This window comes from Amphibalanus amphitrite, unplaced genomic scaffold (assembly GCF_019059575.1).
Source record: "Amphibalanus amphitrite isolate SeventyFive unplaced genomic scaffold, NRLGWU_Aamphi_draft 000141F_arrow, whole genome shotgun sequence".
Lineage (NCBI taxonomy): Eukaryota > Metazoa > Arthropoda > Thecostraca > Balanomorpha > Balanidae > Amphibalanus > Amphibalanus amphitrite.
Window position 1 is genome coordinate 745,028 of NW_024881636.1, and position 17,222 is coordinate 762,249.

General features: G+C 51.1%; 1 protein-coding gene across 2 annotated transcripts; it reads left to right on the forward strand.

The window, feature by feature from the left end:
- The first annotated feature begins 601 nt into the window (after positions 1-601).
- LOC122382520 (N-acetylglucosamine-6-phosphate deacetylase-like) lies at positions 602-17,155 on the forward strand. 2 transcript variants are annotated; one of them, XM_043367939.1, is made up of 10 exons: positions 812-893; positions 1,176-1,247; positions 1,287-1,380; positions 1,842-1,981; positions 3,346-3,480; positions 4,294-4,423; positions 4,721-4,809; positions 5,169-5,310; positions 6,615-6,791; positions 15,017-17,155. In XM_043367939.1, exons 2-10 carry the CDS (start codon positions 1,188-1,190, stop codon positions 15,223-15,225), a joined length of 1,176 nt encoding a protein of 391 aa, XP_043223874.1. In that variant the 5' UTR covers positions 812-893; positions 1,176-1,187; the 3' UTR covers positions 15,226-17,155. The 2 variants fall into 2 exon arrangements, with proteins under 2 accessions (XP_043223873.1, XP_043223874.1); XM_043367938.1 differs by having other exon boundaries at positions 602-893; positions 1,176-1,380.
- The last annotated feature ends 67 nt before the right edge of the window (positions 17,156-17,222 follow it).

Here is a 17,222-nt window from a genome sequence, read left to right on the forward strand (position 1 = left end):
CTACCTTTCCGTGACGTCAGCTCGTGACGTCATTTGGAGTCAAGTCTCGAAGCCCCGTTCAATCCCCATGTAAATGAGCGATTTTCGAAGCACTGTAGAATGAAGTCTGCACAAGATATATCAAACTTAAGTATCTTACCTAAAAGAGCAGACAATTTTCTGCAAGTTATCTATTACGTGTTTTTCGCTAAATCTTTTGCTTTTTTCACAAAAGCGTAAAATGTCCCCCCATGTCTCCGCAGCCTCCCTGCCGCCGGCCGCCGCGCGGTCGCGGTAGTGTAGTGGTTAGCGTGCCCGCGCAGTATTCCAAAGGTCCCGAGTTCGAATCTATGCGGTGCGGAACTTTAATTGCAATTCCAAGCTGAATATACGCACATCCATAATAAATTATTATTCGTATAGCTAAACTGTCACCAAGCTATCCATATAAATTGACTTCACCCAAAATATCGGCAAGATTCTATTAAAATAAAAATTCAAATATGGCGGCTTGGACTGCCGCGTGCGTTAGGCTCCGCCCATAGCTCCGCCCACATGCGTGACGTCATTCGTGTTAGTGGACACGCAGAGAGATAGGGGACGACATGGGCCTGCAACATTCACTTTCATGACGTCTTTGACCAGGGAGACAAACAGCGCAGAGTCTTTCTCTGAACGTTCAGCAAGGGTGTCACCAGCTGACTCAGTGAAGTTGTGCACGACAACTTTTCCCTTCACTCTTATAAGCAGCGGAATTCCTTCATATGGAAGTTATTATTCGTTCTTCATTTATAGTGCACCTGTGACAATAGCTAATTTCTAAACAAAACAGCTGCTGGTCTTCTGAGTTACACTTTGGTTACGGAAGTGTCAGTTTCGATAATTGCTGACTGCTTGGAGGAAAACCAGAAAAGGTAACATCCCCTAATTTTCCCTGCAAGTCCCTGCCGCTCTCATGCGCTCCTCGTGTATCGGATTATCGGTGATATGATATGACATTAACTGCACTGTCCTTGCCCACGCTGCACGTTTCAATTTCATTTCTCAGTTTGTTTCTTGGCACGGCACAATTACTTCTTACTTGATTTTTTTTTTAACGATTCTCAGCTAGTTCTTCACCGTAAAGCAGTTTTTCAATGCCACACCTTTTACTACTGTAAATGTGCCCTTGACTTGACCCCTCCGTGCCTTTTCAGGTATCTGACGCCATGCCAGTGACTCAGTTCAAGAACTGTCGGATCCTGCGGGACCACGAGCTGGTCAGAGAGGACCTCTGGGTGGAGAATGGCCACATCATCAACCCAGAGGAGCTGTTCTACGTGCAGAAGAGACCTCCGGCGTTCCAAGTCGACTGCCGGGGATCTATCGTCGCTCCCGGCTTCATCGATGTCCAGATCAACGGTGCGGACCTTTCAACGGCGTACGGAATGGGCACGAGATAGGGCGGTATGCTAGAGCAAATCTCATGTGGGTGATTTCATGTTTGGGTTGCGTCAGCTGTGTAGTGTCCAGTCGGTACTCTGCCGGTATACGAAGGTTCGATATTTCGTTCGTTTTCTGACAAACGTGGACCTATAGACATTAGATAGCCTACAACATGCCATCATTGCAATTGTCCGCAAGCTCTGTTTCACGACTTATGTAAACCGAAATCTTGACCGAACTCGTACTCCCGCCGCTGCTCACTGTCCAAGTGGTTTTATCGATATCTCTATTTGCCTGACGCCCGTGCAGCTCGTCCCACTTCCCGGCGGTGGCCTGAATGCGCTGTGCTTCTGTGCTCAGGTAGATTCGGCTATCATGTATCGTGCTTCTGTGCTCAGACGGATTCGGCTATGATGTCTCGTTTTGACTGCGTGCAGGCGGATTCGGCTACGACTTCTCGTTTGACGAGGACAAGACCGAGGAGGCGGTGTCGGTGGTGGCGCGGGGCCTGCTGGCGCACGGCGTGACGTCATTCCTGCCAACAGTCATCACCTCCACACCGGAGACCTACCGCAAGGTCAGTGTTAGGTCATTGGTCATCTCCACCCCCCTCCCTCCCGGAGACGTACCGCAAGGTCAGTGACTAGCCACTGGTCACCTCCACATGAGACAAAGGTACCGTTAGGTCTGTGGCGGGTCGGACAGTGTCCTGTATCGTAAGTTCAGTTACTGGCCCGTCGTCAGTGATCGACCATACTACTCTGGCCGCCAGGCACGGTTGCCTGAAAACCGAGCGCAGTGTTGCTAATCACTCATCTCTATAGAAAACGTCAAACGACAGAGAGTGGCCTGCACTCTTCTTATGCGCTGGTGGCGACTGCGTTGTTATGTTATGACATAGTTCGAACTTCGAAACCTATCCCAGGTACACAGCGTGTTCGTCCGTCGTCTGTTCCGAACAAATTGTCCCTAATAACCTGTCTCTAACGCCTGTTATTTGAGTAAGGTAGCTCAGAGACTTGCGAAAGCCCCATTCGGCCGTCATTGCTCTTTGACCATGCGCCGGAAGACCACGAATGAGATACAGCCGGGAAGTGACGAAACGTAACCCTGATAACGAGGAGATCGTAGAGCTGTGGAGACATAACAAAATGGTGACCAGGCAGACTGTGCTACTCATGGTTGGCTGGTTGTTCAGGGTGCACAGGATATGTCAACAGATTGAAAGAACGAAACAGCAATCCACGATTTGGTCATATACGAAATAGGTGCTAGCTACATTATAAGATTATTGTGCCGCACATTTTATCTAGTTGAGGACCCGGCGGTGATCTAAATAAGGTCACCTGCGTTAAAACTTGTGTTAATACTGCGTACATACATTTTGACTGAAGGACGTCGTCTCATCTATCCATTTCGCCAACACGACATCCATTTGGCCGCCCATGGCAATGACTCCAGCCACACTGCAGCCGCCTCCCCCCCCCCGACATGACCGGTAACCGGATAGCGTAGTATCGTGAAACCCCCGGATCGTATGCCCTTCGTCCGCCCGCCCGACTTCCAACTAACACAGCCGGAGGCTGTCGCCCTCCCTCTCCCCTCCCGTCCCCTCCCGACGGTTTTCCCTAAACAGAGAACATGATACAACGTTGCATCATCGACCGTAGATGTAAAAAATCACGTGCGGTGTGATCCAAGGCGGAAACTTTCCGAACAAAGACTCGAAATCGGGTGCATTGAAACGGATGTGTCATGTTCTAAATTTCCATCGCTCGTTTCTTATATCGATGCCGACCAGGATGTTACACATCAAGCTGCAGATAACTATAATGTAATATACCGAATTCATTTATCTAACCCGATAACGGCCTTCGCTACCGATCTCGTTCACCCCGCCAGGACCTGACCCTCAACTGACCCGTCACCCCGTCGTCACAGGTCCTGCCCCGCCTGAACAAGCGGCCCGGCGGCGAGGATGGCGCCGGGGTTCTCGGCGCGCACCTAGAGGGTCCGTTCATCAGCAGAGAGAAGAAGGGCGCCCACCCGGTGCAGCACATCAGGCCGCTGGAGAAGGTGAGGAGGGGGAGAGGGTAGAACATCAGATCACTGGGGAAGTTTGGGAGGGGGAGAAGGTTGGGAGATGTAGATTGATTACGGGCGCTCACCTGGTGCAGCACATTCGGCCACTGGAAAAGGTACAGAGGAAGGGGGATGTGTATTGCAATGGATCGATATACAACAACCAGAATCGGCACTGGCTTGTTTCAGGGTTGGCAAAATGCCGGCATAAACTGCGTTTATGCCAGTCAGTGGCAAAAACCGGTTTATGCCAGTTTATGCCGGCAAAAACTGGCATAAACTGACAGAAACTGGCAAAAGTATAAAAATGTATTTTTCTCTAGTAAAATATCATACTTTCATGGTTTCAAGGTTTCATGTGAACTTTGCATATGAATGTTGGCTTGCCCACTCAAAGCTCCGTTTGAGATCGGCTATTGTTTCAGTTTGAGATATGCCTTCTTACCTTCCTAATTATCAGATGGAATGGTCATCAATATGCATATTTTCTCATCTTTGTTTATAAGTTATAATTGATATTGTTCAAATTTCAAGAAGCTTTATGATTTATCTGGGGGCTAAATTCAGAACAAAAGCTTAAAATTGGGACCGCGACCAAAACTGCGTAAATGGCGAAAATGTTTTTTTATGCCAGCGTATGCCGGCAGGTGGCATAAACTAGTTTATGCCAGTCAGTTTTTGACGCGGTTAAAACCGGTTAATACCGGCCGGTGGCATAAACTTGCCAACCCTGGCTTGTTTGCTTAGAGCGGTTGGTGGCAGTTCTCTTCAATCGTTTGCCCACTAAGCTCGGCCTGCGTGCGACAGGGCTTTGAGACGGTGAAGGAGGTGTACGGCTGTTTGGACAACGTCGCCATGGTGACGCTGGCGCCCGAGCTGGAGAACGCCTGTGACGCCGTCGAGGGGCTCACCGAGAGAGGCATCGTCGTCTCCACTGGTCAGTGAGGACGAGAGCGAACCGCTTTTGAACTCCAGGCGCTATATGCCATGTTCATTCTTATAAACGTTCTTTCATCGAGTTATTCCTTTCGTATCGTAATCTGTCGTATCGTATTGCTCAAGAAGGAAAAGCTAATTTAAGCCGTATTTGTTTGTTATTTGGTCTATAATAAGTAAACTGTGGGGTACCTCACATTACAATATGTTTCACTTGCTCATGAGAACCATAATTCACCGTACCCCGCCAGTGACTATACGCAGTGCCCGTGACCCATCCCTCGTTTGTCGGTAACAGGTCACTCGGCTGGCTCCATCATGGACGGCGAGCGCGCCTTCAAGAGCGGCGCCCGGTTCATGACGCACCTGTTTAACGCCATGACCAAGGTGGGTGGCACGGGGGGGGGGGGGGGACGGCGGCGGCTGGTAGCAGCTGTGATTTGGGTGACTAAACGTCCATGCGGTAGGTGATTCGATCGCATAGCGGCTATTAGACCTGTGATGATCAGCACTCAGCAATGGTGACTGATAATTTGTTGTAATTTGTTTTGTCTGTCGCTAGCATTCAGAAAACTATGTACACTCTTCTTCCTTGGTTAAAAGACGTAATGAAGCTTTTTGAATGAAGCCTACCAGGGCCCTTTTTACACAGGTAACTAGACGTATTTGAAGTGTGTTTTAAGTAGCACACAAACGTCCTCCTAGTATGTTAAGTGCTCACGGAAAGGCCACGTTTCCGTCCTCAGTTCCACCACCGCGACCCGGGTATCATCGGCATGCTGACGTCGAAGAGGCTGCCGCTGCACGAGCTCTACTACGGTATCATCTCGGACGGCATCCACACGCACCCGGCCGCGCTGCGGATCGCCTACAAGACGCACCCGAACGGTGGGTCCGCAACGGTCGCCCGTGGGTCCTTTAGAAATCCGCCTGGCCCGAAAGAATAAACTGAGGTCGACGGATATCAAGTTTTAGTCCCGACTAAAGCTTGAGTCTCTCATGTAAGCAAAACTCGTGCATTATCTCCGCCAGATTGAAGTGAGGAAAAGTCTAAAATGTCATTCAGTATTTTAACTGTAGGGGTACGGTCTCCGAACCCCGGTTATGTCCACCCCCATGCCACGCCGCGCTCCTAGCAGGTAACTTCGGTCCTGTAACAGATTGTGGCGTTTGGAGAGACTGACACGAGGTGACTGTCTAGGTTTAGGTTCAGTGATGCAGTGCTAATACACCACGTAGGCCCGGGTGTGGTGATGGTACGCGTCTTTACAGGTCTGTGTCTGGCCACAGGCTCTGGTGAGTGGTGAGTCTGTAACCGGTATCTTCCGCAGCTGTCTGCCTGCTGGGATCGCATTTCCATCACACATCACTCTGACATTAACTGAACACCGCCGACCGGACCGAACTGTCGAGTGTGACGGTGTGTGACAAATGTGTGACAAATACCGTTTGTTACTAATGGCAGTTCTAATCCCACAGACCTGTGTCTGATAACGGATTCCCTTCCCTGTCCCAGACCTGTGTCTGATAACGGACCTTCTCTAATCCCACAATCCCACAGACCTGTGTCTGATAACGGGCTACCTCTAATCCCACAGACCTGTGTCTGATAACGGACTCCCTCTAATCCCACAGACCTGTGTCTGATAACGGACTCCCTTCCCTGTCCCAGAACTGTGTCTGATAACGGACTCTCTCTAATCCCACAGACCTGTGTCTGATAACGGACTCCCTTCCCTGTGCCAGAACTGTGTCTAATAACGGACTCCCTCTAATCCCACAGTCCTGTGCGTGTGCCTGATGACGGACTCCCCCTCCCAAACTTGTATATGATAAGTGATAACGAACTCCCCCCTCACCAGGCCTGTGTCTGACTGTAACGGACCCCCTCCACTCCCCCCAGACCTGTCTGACTGAACCCCCCCCCCTCAGGTCTGTGCCTGGTGACGGACTCCCTCTTCCCAGACCTGTGCCTGACTGGTGACGGACTCCCTTCCCATGCTTTTAGATTTGATAACGGACTCCCCAGCCCTGTTTCTGACTGTAACGACTCTCTCCCTCCACCAGGTCTGTGTCTGACTGTAACGGACCCCCCTCCACTCCCCAGGCCTCTCTCTGACTGAAACGCCCCCCCCCTCCCTCAGGTCTCTGCCTGGTGACAGACTTCCTCCCTCCCCCCCCCCCCCCCTCAGGTCTGTGTCTGGTGACGGACGCCGTGGCGCCGATGGGTCTCGGCTCGGGCCGCCACCATATCGGCGACATGGACGTGGTCATTGAGGGCGAACGGGCGCTCATCGAGGGCACGGACACCCTCTGCGGCTCCATCGTCACCATGGACGGCTGCATACGACACTTCATGCACTCGGCCAGTGAGTAGCGCGGTCACTGCGGCACTCTGACGGTGACAGTACCGACCACTGGCAGTCTGTGGGTCCTTAGTACCTCTTACTTGGTCTTGCCGGCCCAGACAGTAGAGTACTTACCATTGGCGTGCTGCTACCTACAAAAAATGCACATGTTTTCAATAAGACACGGCTATAACTCAACCTGCCAGTCATAACGATGGTAAAAAGTAGGTAGTGTTTGTTGCTTGCATTTTTATTACATGAGGGAAGTGTCTACTTTGCTGTCAGCCCTGCTAGCTGCTTGTACAAATTGCGATATAAAGAATCTTAGATTTTTGTAACCGGCAGAGAAATAAGCCACACCCTGTTATGCCGTTCGATTTTCCGGGTGATTTTGGCAACGTTCCTTCAAATCGGCTCTTCGGACGCCGTAAGTGCGTTGTTTGCTCTGCGACTGCCTCCATAATCAGTTTTATTACCTCACCCTCCGGTCGCCTCGGTACTGCGAACGTGACCGACCGGTCCGGCCGGACTAAAAACCGGGCCCGGTGCGGCTCGGTGGGCGCGCTGGCTCGGCCGCGGCACGAGCGCGCTGATCAGGGTCAATGTAACAGCTGCCGGTGGCAGCAATAGCCCATATCCTGGCTCGAACTGTGACATGAATGGGGACGGTTAATCAGCAAGCGCGCTTAGTTTGAATGCTCAACTGGAACGTGCGAAATTTACTTGCTACTAAAGCGATCTTGCAAAGCTCGTCGTCATTTTTAACCAGTTTTGAATGTTATAAGCATTCTATCCCACACTTAAAACACACATATGACTGGCTGCCGAAGGCACTAGATCATTTGTGTGAGCAGGCTCTACTCTGGCTGGCCCAGCCTAAAAACATAAACAACTGAGTTTTTGTGGCGGCGATCGGCTGTTTGATAAAAACCAGCGCCGGGATCCTGCGTTCTGTTCACGTTTTGTTCGCGTGGCATACGAATCTTGTGGTTCGAGCGTCTGTGTGTTCACGTAATTTACCACTGACTAATTTACATACAGCGGACGGTCGTTAGCTGTATGTTATCTCTCAAGCCAGAACTACTTTATTCTCACTATCGAGTGACGAGTATGACCTTGACATCATTGTTCCCTACAGGACCTTTATATTTCTAACCTCTTTGTCCAAATGTATAGCACGATTGTTTTGGTAAACATGGAAGCTTAAGTAGCAGTCCTGTGTGTATATGTTACGGCCCGTTTGAAAACGCGGCCACTATTGATACCGCCCGGCCCGTATTAATACCGACCGGAGGGCCGGCCCGCATTGATACGGGCCGGTCAGTATCAATGCGGGCCGCCTCGCCGGTCGGTATTGATACGGCCGATTTAGATGGGCAGTATCAATTCTGCCCACCTTTTAGTTCAAAAACTTCTCTGTTTCCTGCAATGTCAATATTTAAGCTCTGAATACAAGCTCATGTATGTGGCTAACTAATAAAATTTGTAGCCACATGCACAAGAATATTTGCCAACCACGTCGGCACGGAGCGCCGCCGTTTTTGGTACACCTTATTATACATCAATTCTACACATGTTGTGAAAATTTCAGACCAAGGTCATTCAAGGTCAGGTCACCAGGTCACTTGAAGTGACCTCACCTCATAAAAAGTTTCAATGTCTGCCATAGCTACACCGAGTGACTGATCGCTTTGAAACTTGATTGCTAAGAGCAATAGCATGTACAAAATGTATATCTTAGAATTTTGATATCTATGACCTAAGGTCAGGTCAATTTTGCGACCTCCCCATTATAAGTCAATGGGGGGGGGGGGGATAAACTCCCTGTTTTTCCACTAAACCTGTAAGAATGGCCCCATATACCATACATGACTTCATATAGGTACGATCAACCTTCACTACCTTGAGCCTTGAGGCCTGTTTTGCTGTTAGGCAGCTGTAAGGTCATGTGACGTCATCAAAGGTCACCAAAGTTTTTTTTTTGCCAATAACTCCTTACAGGAACAAGATACAGCCGCGCGGATGGTCTCGTTGTGTTCAGCTCGTCGAATGATATACACGATGACCACGAGGTCACGTGACCTGAGGTCGACGTTTGACCTTGACCTTTTAAGGTCAACATATATATGGTTCGATGCGTATTAACGAGAAGATCACGATGGTGCCCTTAGTTTGTTCCTAGCTTGACCAATTTGAAAGTTAATCGAGAAAAACTCCCTCCATATCTAGCGCCGCCTTTTGTTTTACTTTTTTTTTACCCCTGTGACGTCATCTTTGACCTGACCTGAAAATGACCTTAGTAAAAATTGTAGACCTTGTCCGTGCGTAGACCATGCTGTTTACCGCTTGTCGCTATCTTGCTTCGTTCTTGAGATCTCAGGGGGTCATGGGGGTCAGGGGGGTCATCCGCCCCCCCCCCTCGTCGGTTCTAAGTTGGCGCAGACCCCCGTCGGTGCGCGGGTTAAATGAAGTCATGTGAGGAATAATAGGCCATCATTACGACTCGTTTCAGTGCAAAAATAAGGCAGTTGGTTTTTCCCCGTTGACTTATAATGGGGAGGTCACGAAATTGACCTGACCTTAGGCCATCGATATAAAAATTCCCAGATATACAAGTTAGGTATAGCTAACGATGGCCTCATCACATCCTGTAACTTTCAAGGTGCTCCGTCATCTATTGTAGCTCTGACACGGTAGCAAGGTTGCTAAAAAGTGATTTGAGGTCGGGTCATTAAGTGACCTGGTGACCTGACCTTAGAATGAAGGAGGTTCAAACTTGCACACCATGTGTAAAATTGATGTGGGCGTCCACTGCAGGCCTACAGTGCTAATACATGGAATGGAGACATACTATTTGCTTAGTTTTGATATGGCCCGAGTTTTGATATGGCCGTGAGGCAAAAAGTGGGTTGTATTGATACTGCCCGGCCGGTATTAAAACTGCCCGGTCCGTATTGATACCGACCGGCGAGGCGCCCCGCATTGATACTGACCGGCCCGTATCAATACGGGCCGGCCCTCCGGTCAGTATTGATACGGGCCGGGCAGTATCAATACGGGCCGCGTTTTCAAACGGACCGTAACATATATACCTACCACGGTCGCCACTGACGAGTTTCACACCGTTCCATGCTTCTATCCTCAGGATACTGAAATCCTTCTCCTCCACGCCGCAACCCCCCCTCCGGGCTGGACAGGCAACTTTATCTCATGCGGGCTGCTCCCTTGGAGCGGCACCGCTGCTCCCGAGGGAGCGCACCCCGTAGCCGGGTGCAGTGAGTGCCTTGGGGCTGGGTGGCCTGTCCTCTGGACGGGCTCAGCCCCGGCGACTCACTAGGGTGCCTGCCCAGTAGGGTGGCCTTTATTTTCGAAAGTTTGAAAATCCAGTCTCCAAACCCGGATTCTTGTTCCACTCCATGAGAAAACCACGCGAGTATTTTTTTATATAAATCGAATAATATTTACCCAGTGCTCAACGACCTTAAAATTTTACTATTTAAGATCATTTTCACGTTCAACGATACAGGGGCTTTGTCGGTGACAAATGCCCCTTGGCCCCTTGGTAGTCCACTGGGACGGGAAGCTGATGCCAGATCTCACCAGCAACGTCCACGTCGACCGCCTGCCCATCCTCGTGTCTGGGGGAGGGGAGGTTCAGCTGCTTCAGGTGGCGAAGCTTCCCAGTGGAAGAGGGGCGAATGAAGCGAAGGCCGTCGTGGAGGCGTTGGATAAGTGGAGCGTCGCTGACCGGGTCGTGGGGATGTCCTTTGACACCAACGCCGCCAACACGGGTCGCCACAACGGGGCGTGTACCCTGATTGAGCAGCAGCCGAAGAACGACCTCCTCTACCTCGCCTGCCGGCACCACATTCTCGAGCTCGTGATCGAGGCGGTCTTCCGACGTCGGTGATGGGGCCAACTACAGGGCCTGCTGTCCTGCTGTTCAAGCGTTTCCAGGAGAGGTGGCCCTTCATCAACCAAGGCGAGTTCCAGCCGATCGAGGATGGAGCAGGAGAGGTCGACATCGAGTGGTTCCTTCAGGCCCTGAAAGAGCGGACAGACCTTCGGGACGACTACCGGGAACTTCTGGAACTAACCGTCATCTTTCTCGGCGGCGTACCTCCCCGCGGAATACGCTTCCGTGCCCCTGGCCCCATGCACCACGCTAGGTGGATGAGCAAGGTGCTGTACTCGCTCAAGGTGTGGCTGTTCAGGGGACAGGTCAAACTGACGCCGAAGGAGGAGCGCGGACTGTTGAGGGTGGCCATGTTCTCCGCCTGCCTCTACAGCAGACTTTTAGTGCTCCCTGGCTACTCCCTTAGCCGCACAGACCGACCTGATGGCCGCGGGTACGGCGGCGTCGCAATCGCAACAAAATCGGATATCACATCAGTGCCCATCAAGTTCCCAAGTTTTGAGCGCGGCTGCAGCCAGCTCGAGTCAAAGTGGGCGCTGCTCAAGCTCGACAAAGGTCGTCAACTCATCGTATGTTCTTTATACCGCCCCCCTCGCCACTCCGAAACCGCTTTATGTGCCGATTTCGCCGACCTTGAAAATCAGTTACAAAGAGTACTTATCGATCACCCTAGGACCCCGCTCGTCATCTGCGGTGATATAAACTGTGACCTGCTGAAGAAAGAACCCAACTTTCGTGCACGACAGCATCTCAGCAGCTTCCTATCGGTCTACTCCCTAGACCAGCTAGTAACAACTCCGACTTTCACTTCCGGTTCGCTCCTAGACGTGTGTATGGTGAACAAAGTGGACCTCTTCTCTAACACCCGTGTTGAGTTTTGTCATTTTAGTCCGCATAAATTTATTAGCGTAGATGTCAATGTCCCCAAACTGCGTCCGAAGCCCTCAATCATCTCAGCTCGTTCGCTCAACCGTGTTGATGTCACTGCCCTTAATTCTGATCTGGAGCTTGTCGACTGGGAGCCTGTGTTTACCGCCGCGACTGTTAGTGATCAGTGGGATGCATTCGTGTCCAATTTTTTGCCTATAATCGACGACCACGCCCCACTCAAGCGTATTACCATTCGGAACCCCACAGCGCCCCCGGCCTCTGCTGCCACACGGAACCTTATGTCCCAGCGCCGCGCCTCGCTACGACTGTCCGGTCGTCAGTCGACAGCTTACAAGGAGCTGAATCGCTCTGTTCGGGCCGCGCTGCGTCGCGACCGGCGAGAGGAGCTTCAGAGAAATATCTGCGAGCGGGGTCCCAATAAGGTCTGGCAGTCTATCAGGACAGTTGTAGCAGGGAAAAAGGACGGTCCTAGTGTGCAGCCTAATTTACCCGCCGATGAACTAAATTCATTTTTCGTCTCTGTCGGACCTCGCATCGCTGCGGAGGTCCGGTCTCTTAACACCACTACCGATCTGAACGTTCGCCTCCCCCGGGTCGGTGCTTGTCGTTTCCAGCTCCGCGCGGTCACTCTCGGCGAACTCGGTCACACTATCTTCGGCATGCGCAACTCAGGCGCCAGTGGGACTGATGGCATTTGCATCCGAATGTTAAAGTCCGGCTTCTCAGCTATCGGTCGCGTCATACTTTACATTATCAATACGTGTATTACCAACTCCGATGTCCCCGATTCCTGGAAACATTCCACAGTCCACCCAATCTTCAAATCTGGCAGCCCCTCAGATCCCACCAACTTTCGACCAATCTCATTAGTCCCCGTGATTATGAAGGTTGTGGAACGCCTTGTACATCAACAGCTTTACCACTACCTCTCAAATAACTATCTCCTTGCCTCCTCGCAGCATGGTTTTCGCCCCCGACACTCCACAGAGACCGCTCTGCTGTCCGTCACAGACCAAATCCTCGCAGCCTCTGATAGGGGAGAACTTTCACTGCTGTGTCTCCTTGATTTGAGCAAATGCTTTGATGTCATCGACCACGACCTTCTACTTCAAAAACTGGCTATGCACGGGATCGAGACCACTTGGTTTTCTGCTTTTCTCACGGGACACACCCAGAGCGTGTCCCTATCTAACGGCGCCGGAGGTAGAGTACTGTCGCGGCCGCTTCCAAATAATATGGGCGTCTTCCAAGGATCTGCCCTGGGACCGTTACTCTTCACCATATTTTCGAACAACCTCTCGCTATACGCAGGTGACGCCACCGTTTTCCAATATGCGGACGACACCCAGGTTCTAGTGAGCGGCCGTGCCGACGACCTCAGATCGCTTATCTCTCGCATGGAAGTTTCACTCGCATCAATCAGTGACTGGTTCTGTCTTCACGCCCTCAAGCTAAACGCAAACAAAACTCAACTAATGGTTTTTGGCAGCAGACAAAATTTACGGAAAGTACCCGACTTCAGCGTCTCTCTTCGTGACTCTGTGTTGCAGCCATGCGAGCAGGTGGGGAATCTGGGTGTTGTCTTTGACAGCGCCCTGTCCTGGGAAGCACATGTGTCCGAGCTTAGTCGTCGGTGTACTGGCTTGTTGGTCGGACTGTCTCACGCACGAAATTGTCTCCCTGACGGTGTCATTAAAGTCCTCGTTACATCTCTTGTCATATCACGGATCAACTACTGCCTCACTGTGTACGGTAACGGGACTCAGAAAAATTTTGACCGACTCCAGAAAATTTTGAACTTTGCCGCTAGAGTGATCTTCGGACGGCGTAAGTTTGACCACGTCTCGGACCTGCGTGACAGACTTGGCTGGCTATCACCAAAATCCATGTCAGATTACCTGACACTCACGATCGCGCAAAAGGTCATTAAGCATGAAGAGCCCGAGAACCTCGCTGCACTGTTCGTCCCCAACCAAAATTTTCGAGATAGGCACACACGGCAGGATCATCTCCTTCATCTTCCCCGACCGAGGCTTGAAACTGGAAAACGGCGTTTTGAGTACCGTGCCGCGGCGCTATTGAATAGCCTCCCACCCCAGGTAGTGCAGCTGCCACCTGCCAGCTTCGCCCGGTCTGCCAGGGCCGCGCTGATTAACAAATCCCCGCTACGCCGCTGACGAGTCTGTTTAGTAGTAGGCAGGGCATGCCGCCAATTGGTGGACGATCTGTTTGTGCTTATGTATATATATATTGTTTGTCTTGTGTACATATGTATATGATTATGCCGCGATCCCCATCGATGGATGACTGTCGTCTAGTGCTGAGTGTTCTTCCCCCTGCCCGCATGATTGTTACCCATTATACTCGGATCTAAGCCGTAATCGCCACGCCATATGTGGAAGGCTTTTGGTGTCAATACATACATACATACATACATACAGCAAAGCCTGGACGCAAGCCCCACTTGCTGTCGCGGCTCCGCTCAACGATCTTCAGCTGCTTCAGGCACTGGACGGGTACGAGGACGCGGAGGTCTCCAAGGCCGCGACAAAGAAGCTCCTCGGCCACCTGTGGTACCTCTCGGAAGAGCTGGTAGCCCTGGCGTTCTTCGACGACCGGGTTTCATCAGAAACAAAGAAGAAGATGGTAGCGGCGATTGAGGAGAAGGACGGCAACGACACAGCCCAGAAGCGAGTGACCATTCCCGCTTCAGCGATCAGCGGCTGCAGCCTTGAGGACTTCGTGACCTCCAATACGTCCTCGTTCTTCTCCAAGATGTCCATCGACAAGGGATTCCTGGCGTTGGAACCGGCAGACTGGAAGAAGGATGAGGCGTACGGCAAGGCGTGCAAAGCGCTGGAGAAGCTGTCGGTCACCAATGACCACGCGGAACGAGGCGTCGCCCTGATTCAGGAGTATAACCGGCTCCTGACGAAGGACGAAGAACAACTCCAGTTCATCGTCCAGGTCGTCGCGGACCATCGGCGCCAGTTCCCGGACACCAGGAAGGGAACGCTTGCACGGACCGGGCGACAATGAGTGGCTAGCAAGTAGCAACCACATAACCCCCGCCAGGAGAGGAAATCGGCTAATACTCCCACGAGAGCAACGTGGGAGTGGGACCCGGAGTGCTTGTGACTAGCGTTCGCTGAGTAAAATTTCAGAGTCGTTGAGCACCGGTTAAATATATTCCGATTTCAATGAAACTTTGCACAGCACGTTTCTGGGTCAAAAGGAACAAGAATCAGGGTTTGGAGCATAGACATTATTCGTTTGAAACTTCACCCCCATACAGAGGGCCACCCTACTGCCCAGACCAATGTCTCCCCCTTTATCCTATCATCCTCCCGGCTCTGAAATGGTCTTACCAGACCGAAAGGGCCTAACCCAACAAAACAAAAAACAAAAAAACTGACGAGTTTCCTCTGTCCGCCGCCAGGGTGTACCACGGTGGAGGCTCTGGAGGCGGCCTCTCTGCACCCTGCCACCGCGCTGGGCATCACAGCTCAGAAGGGCACCCTCGAGTATGGCTCTGACGCCGACTTTGTGATGCTCTCGGACGACGTGTTTGTGCGCGCCACCTACATCGCCGGCCGGCAGGTGTTCGCCGCGCCCGGACAGGCGTTCGTACACGAGCCCGTGCAGTAGGGCGGCGAGGTGATGAGAGGTGGGGCGAAGGGAGGTGGGGTGGCGTTGGTCAGATATTTACAACACATGACTCAGTGGTGGGACGGCAGATGAACTGCAGGTGTAATTAGAGACCCGAGCGGTGGCGGAAAGTATAAGCCAAAGTAAAGCGACGAGAGTGAGACATTATACTGAGCCGATATCGCCACTGGAGGGGGGCTAAACTTGGGCCAATGACTGAAATCTGGAGCAAAGGGACCATTGTATTGCTGATGATTAGGCGCTGCGCGAGATATAGCCGAATTCCCGAGTGTCACAGAAATGTTACAAAGATCCATCGTCCAAACGATCAAACTCAGTCATCGTGACGCCGAGACAAAGTTTGCTTTAACACGGAGTCTGAATTGATTCACTATAGGACTCCACTGTGGACTACCGTGCAAAAGTGATGAGATGGTGGCTGTCGGTGGTGCTGATAGGGCTGTTCACGGGCCCTGTGTGCGGTCGGACCGTACACAGGCGCCAAGCTGCGCCCACTGCGTCTCTACGTCATCTTCCGTCGCCGCACACAGCGACCCATCCCCTACCACCACACCTGCTGCACACACCGCAGTCAGCAGTTTGCGGTGCCCGTGAACAGCCCTCATGTCACCAGTTGTCACTGACCGTTCGATGCTCAGTGAAACATTGCCGGCTTCATAACAAATTATGGTCGGGAGTTAAAAGAGGTGCGGTTTGGGTGGGCTTTGGACCGAAGATATCGGAGTGCTGCACATCAGTTAGTCTTGATCAATCAGATCTTATTTGTTGTGGTATCCTCATTAATTATGGCGTAGTCAATGGTTGTCTTTCTTCCTCTGAACCTGAGTTCGTTGACGTTTGGTGCTTGGGCTGTTTGCAAAAGGTTGGTTGTGGGGCAGAATATTTGGTTGTGGAATTCAGGGGATCAGATAGTAACCTTAGCTGCTCTGAGTCGCATATGCGTGCTATGATAAAAATGACAAACAGGGAGCGTACCGTAGTAAAAAGGGACGTCGTAGCATGAATGCTTTTGATTACTCATTGAACAAAAAATTGTTCGCTATGTGAAGCGTCGTGTGAACGATTTTCAGAGCCAGCGCCTATCGTCAGCCTTCCGTGCCATGATGGTTGTCATAGTAGCGTCTCCGATGATATCTTCCCTGTTATGTGTGCACTTTAATTGTGGGTTTATGTATTGCTTTCACTATTACTCTAATGCAGTTCTGTGATGATTTGTTTCAATGGTGCTATTCCTGTGGTGGCTGGTTAACTATTATGATTAATATTTATATCCAAGCGTTTGGTATGTGCCATTCGGAATCAGTCCCAGACTTCAGTTATGTCTGCCGTTTGATCAAGTGTGCCAAATGTTGCGCGCTACAAAACCTAGCTTTCTTTGCCAATCGACCTAGTCAACCGTTATTACTCCGACTTTGGTTCCCAGAACCGCGTTTGTTCCATATGAGCTGTTAACGGTAAACAGTTCATAAGACACCAGAACAAAGTCAGGATTTCAGGTAATTGTGAAAAGTCATGAGAGATACTGTGAATTGTGATGCGTGCAGTTCTCGCACTATACCCGGTATAAGATATTGCCTCGCTTCTGAAACGACCAGTGTGAATATGCTCAAGTATGGCCCAATTCTGTATCATGGTGTGCGGTGTCTGTAGCAATAATTGCCGGACAAGATGAACGCCTCTTTAGCCAGATATCGAACACTGCTTCACTAATGCCATCAACCGCGTGCGCGTGACCACGCTTGTCCGAACTGATATTGGAGAGCCGTAAAACGTGCAATCCACAGAGCGCTTCGTACGTACTTGCGGTGCTTCTTTCAGCATGTGATGATTGTCGCGACAAGTTTGCGATGGTGACTGGCGTGTACTATCAGATATGGGCGAACAATAAAACTATGTAGCACTTCTGTTACCTAACCTTTTCTCCGCTTCACTGAAACGGCGAATACTTGCCACTCGGTAACTTGTAACCTTTCCAT

Bases quoted from the DNA above. Each gene is read 5' to 3' on its own strand.
- LOC122382520 (XM_043367938.1), top strand. From the start codon at position 1,188: ATGCCAGTGACTCAGTTCAAGAACTGTCGGATCCTGCGGGACCACGAG. The intron at 4,810-5,168 runs GTGGGTGGCACG...TTCCGTCCTCAG, and splicing joins TGTTTAACGCCATGACCAAG to TTCCACCACCGCGACCCGGG. The intron at 5,311-6,614 runs GTGGGTCCGCAA...CCCCCCCCTCAG, and splicing joins CTACAAGACGCACCCGAACG to GTCTGTGTCTGGTGACGGAC.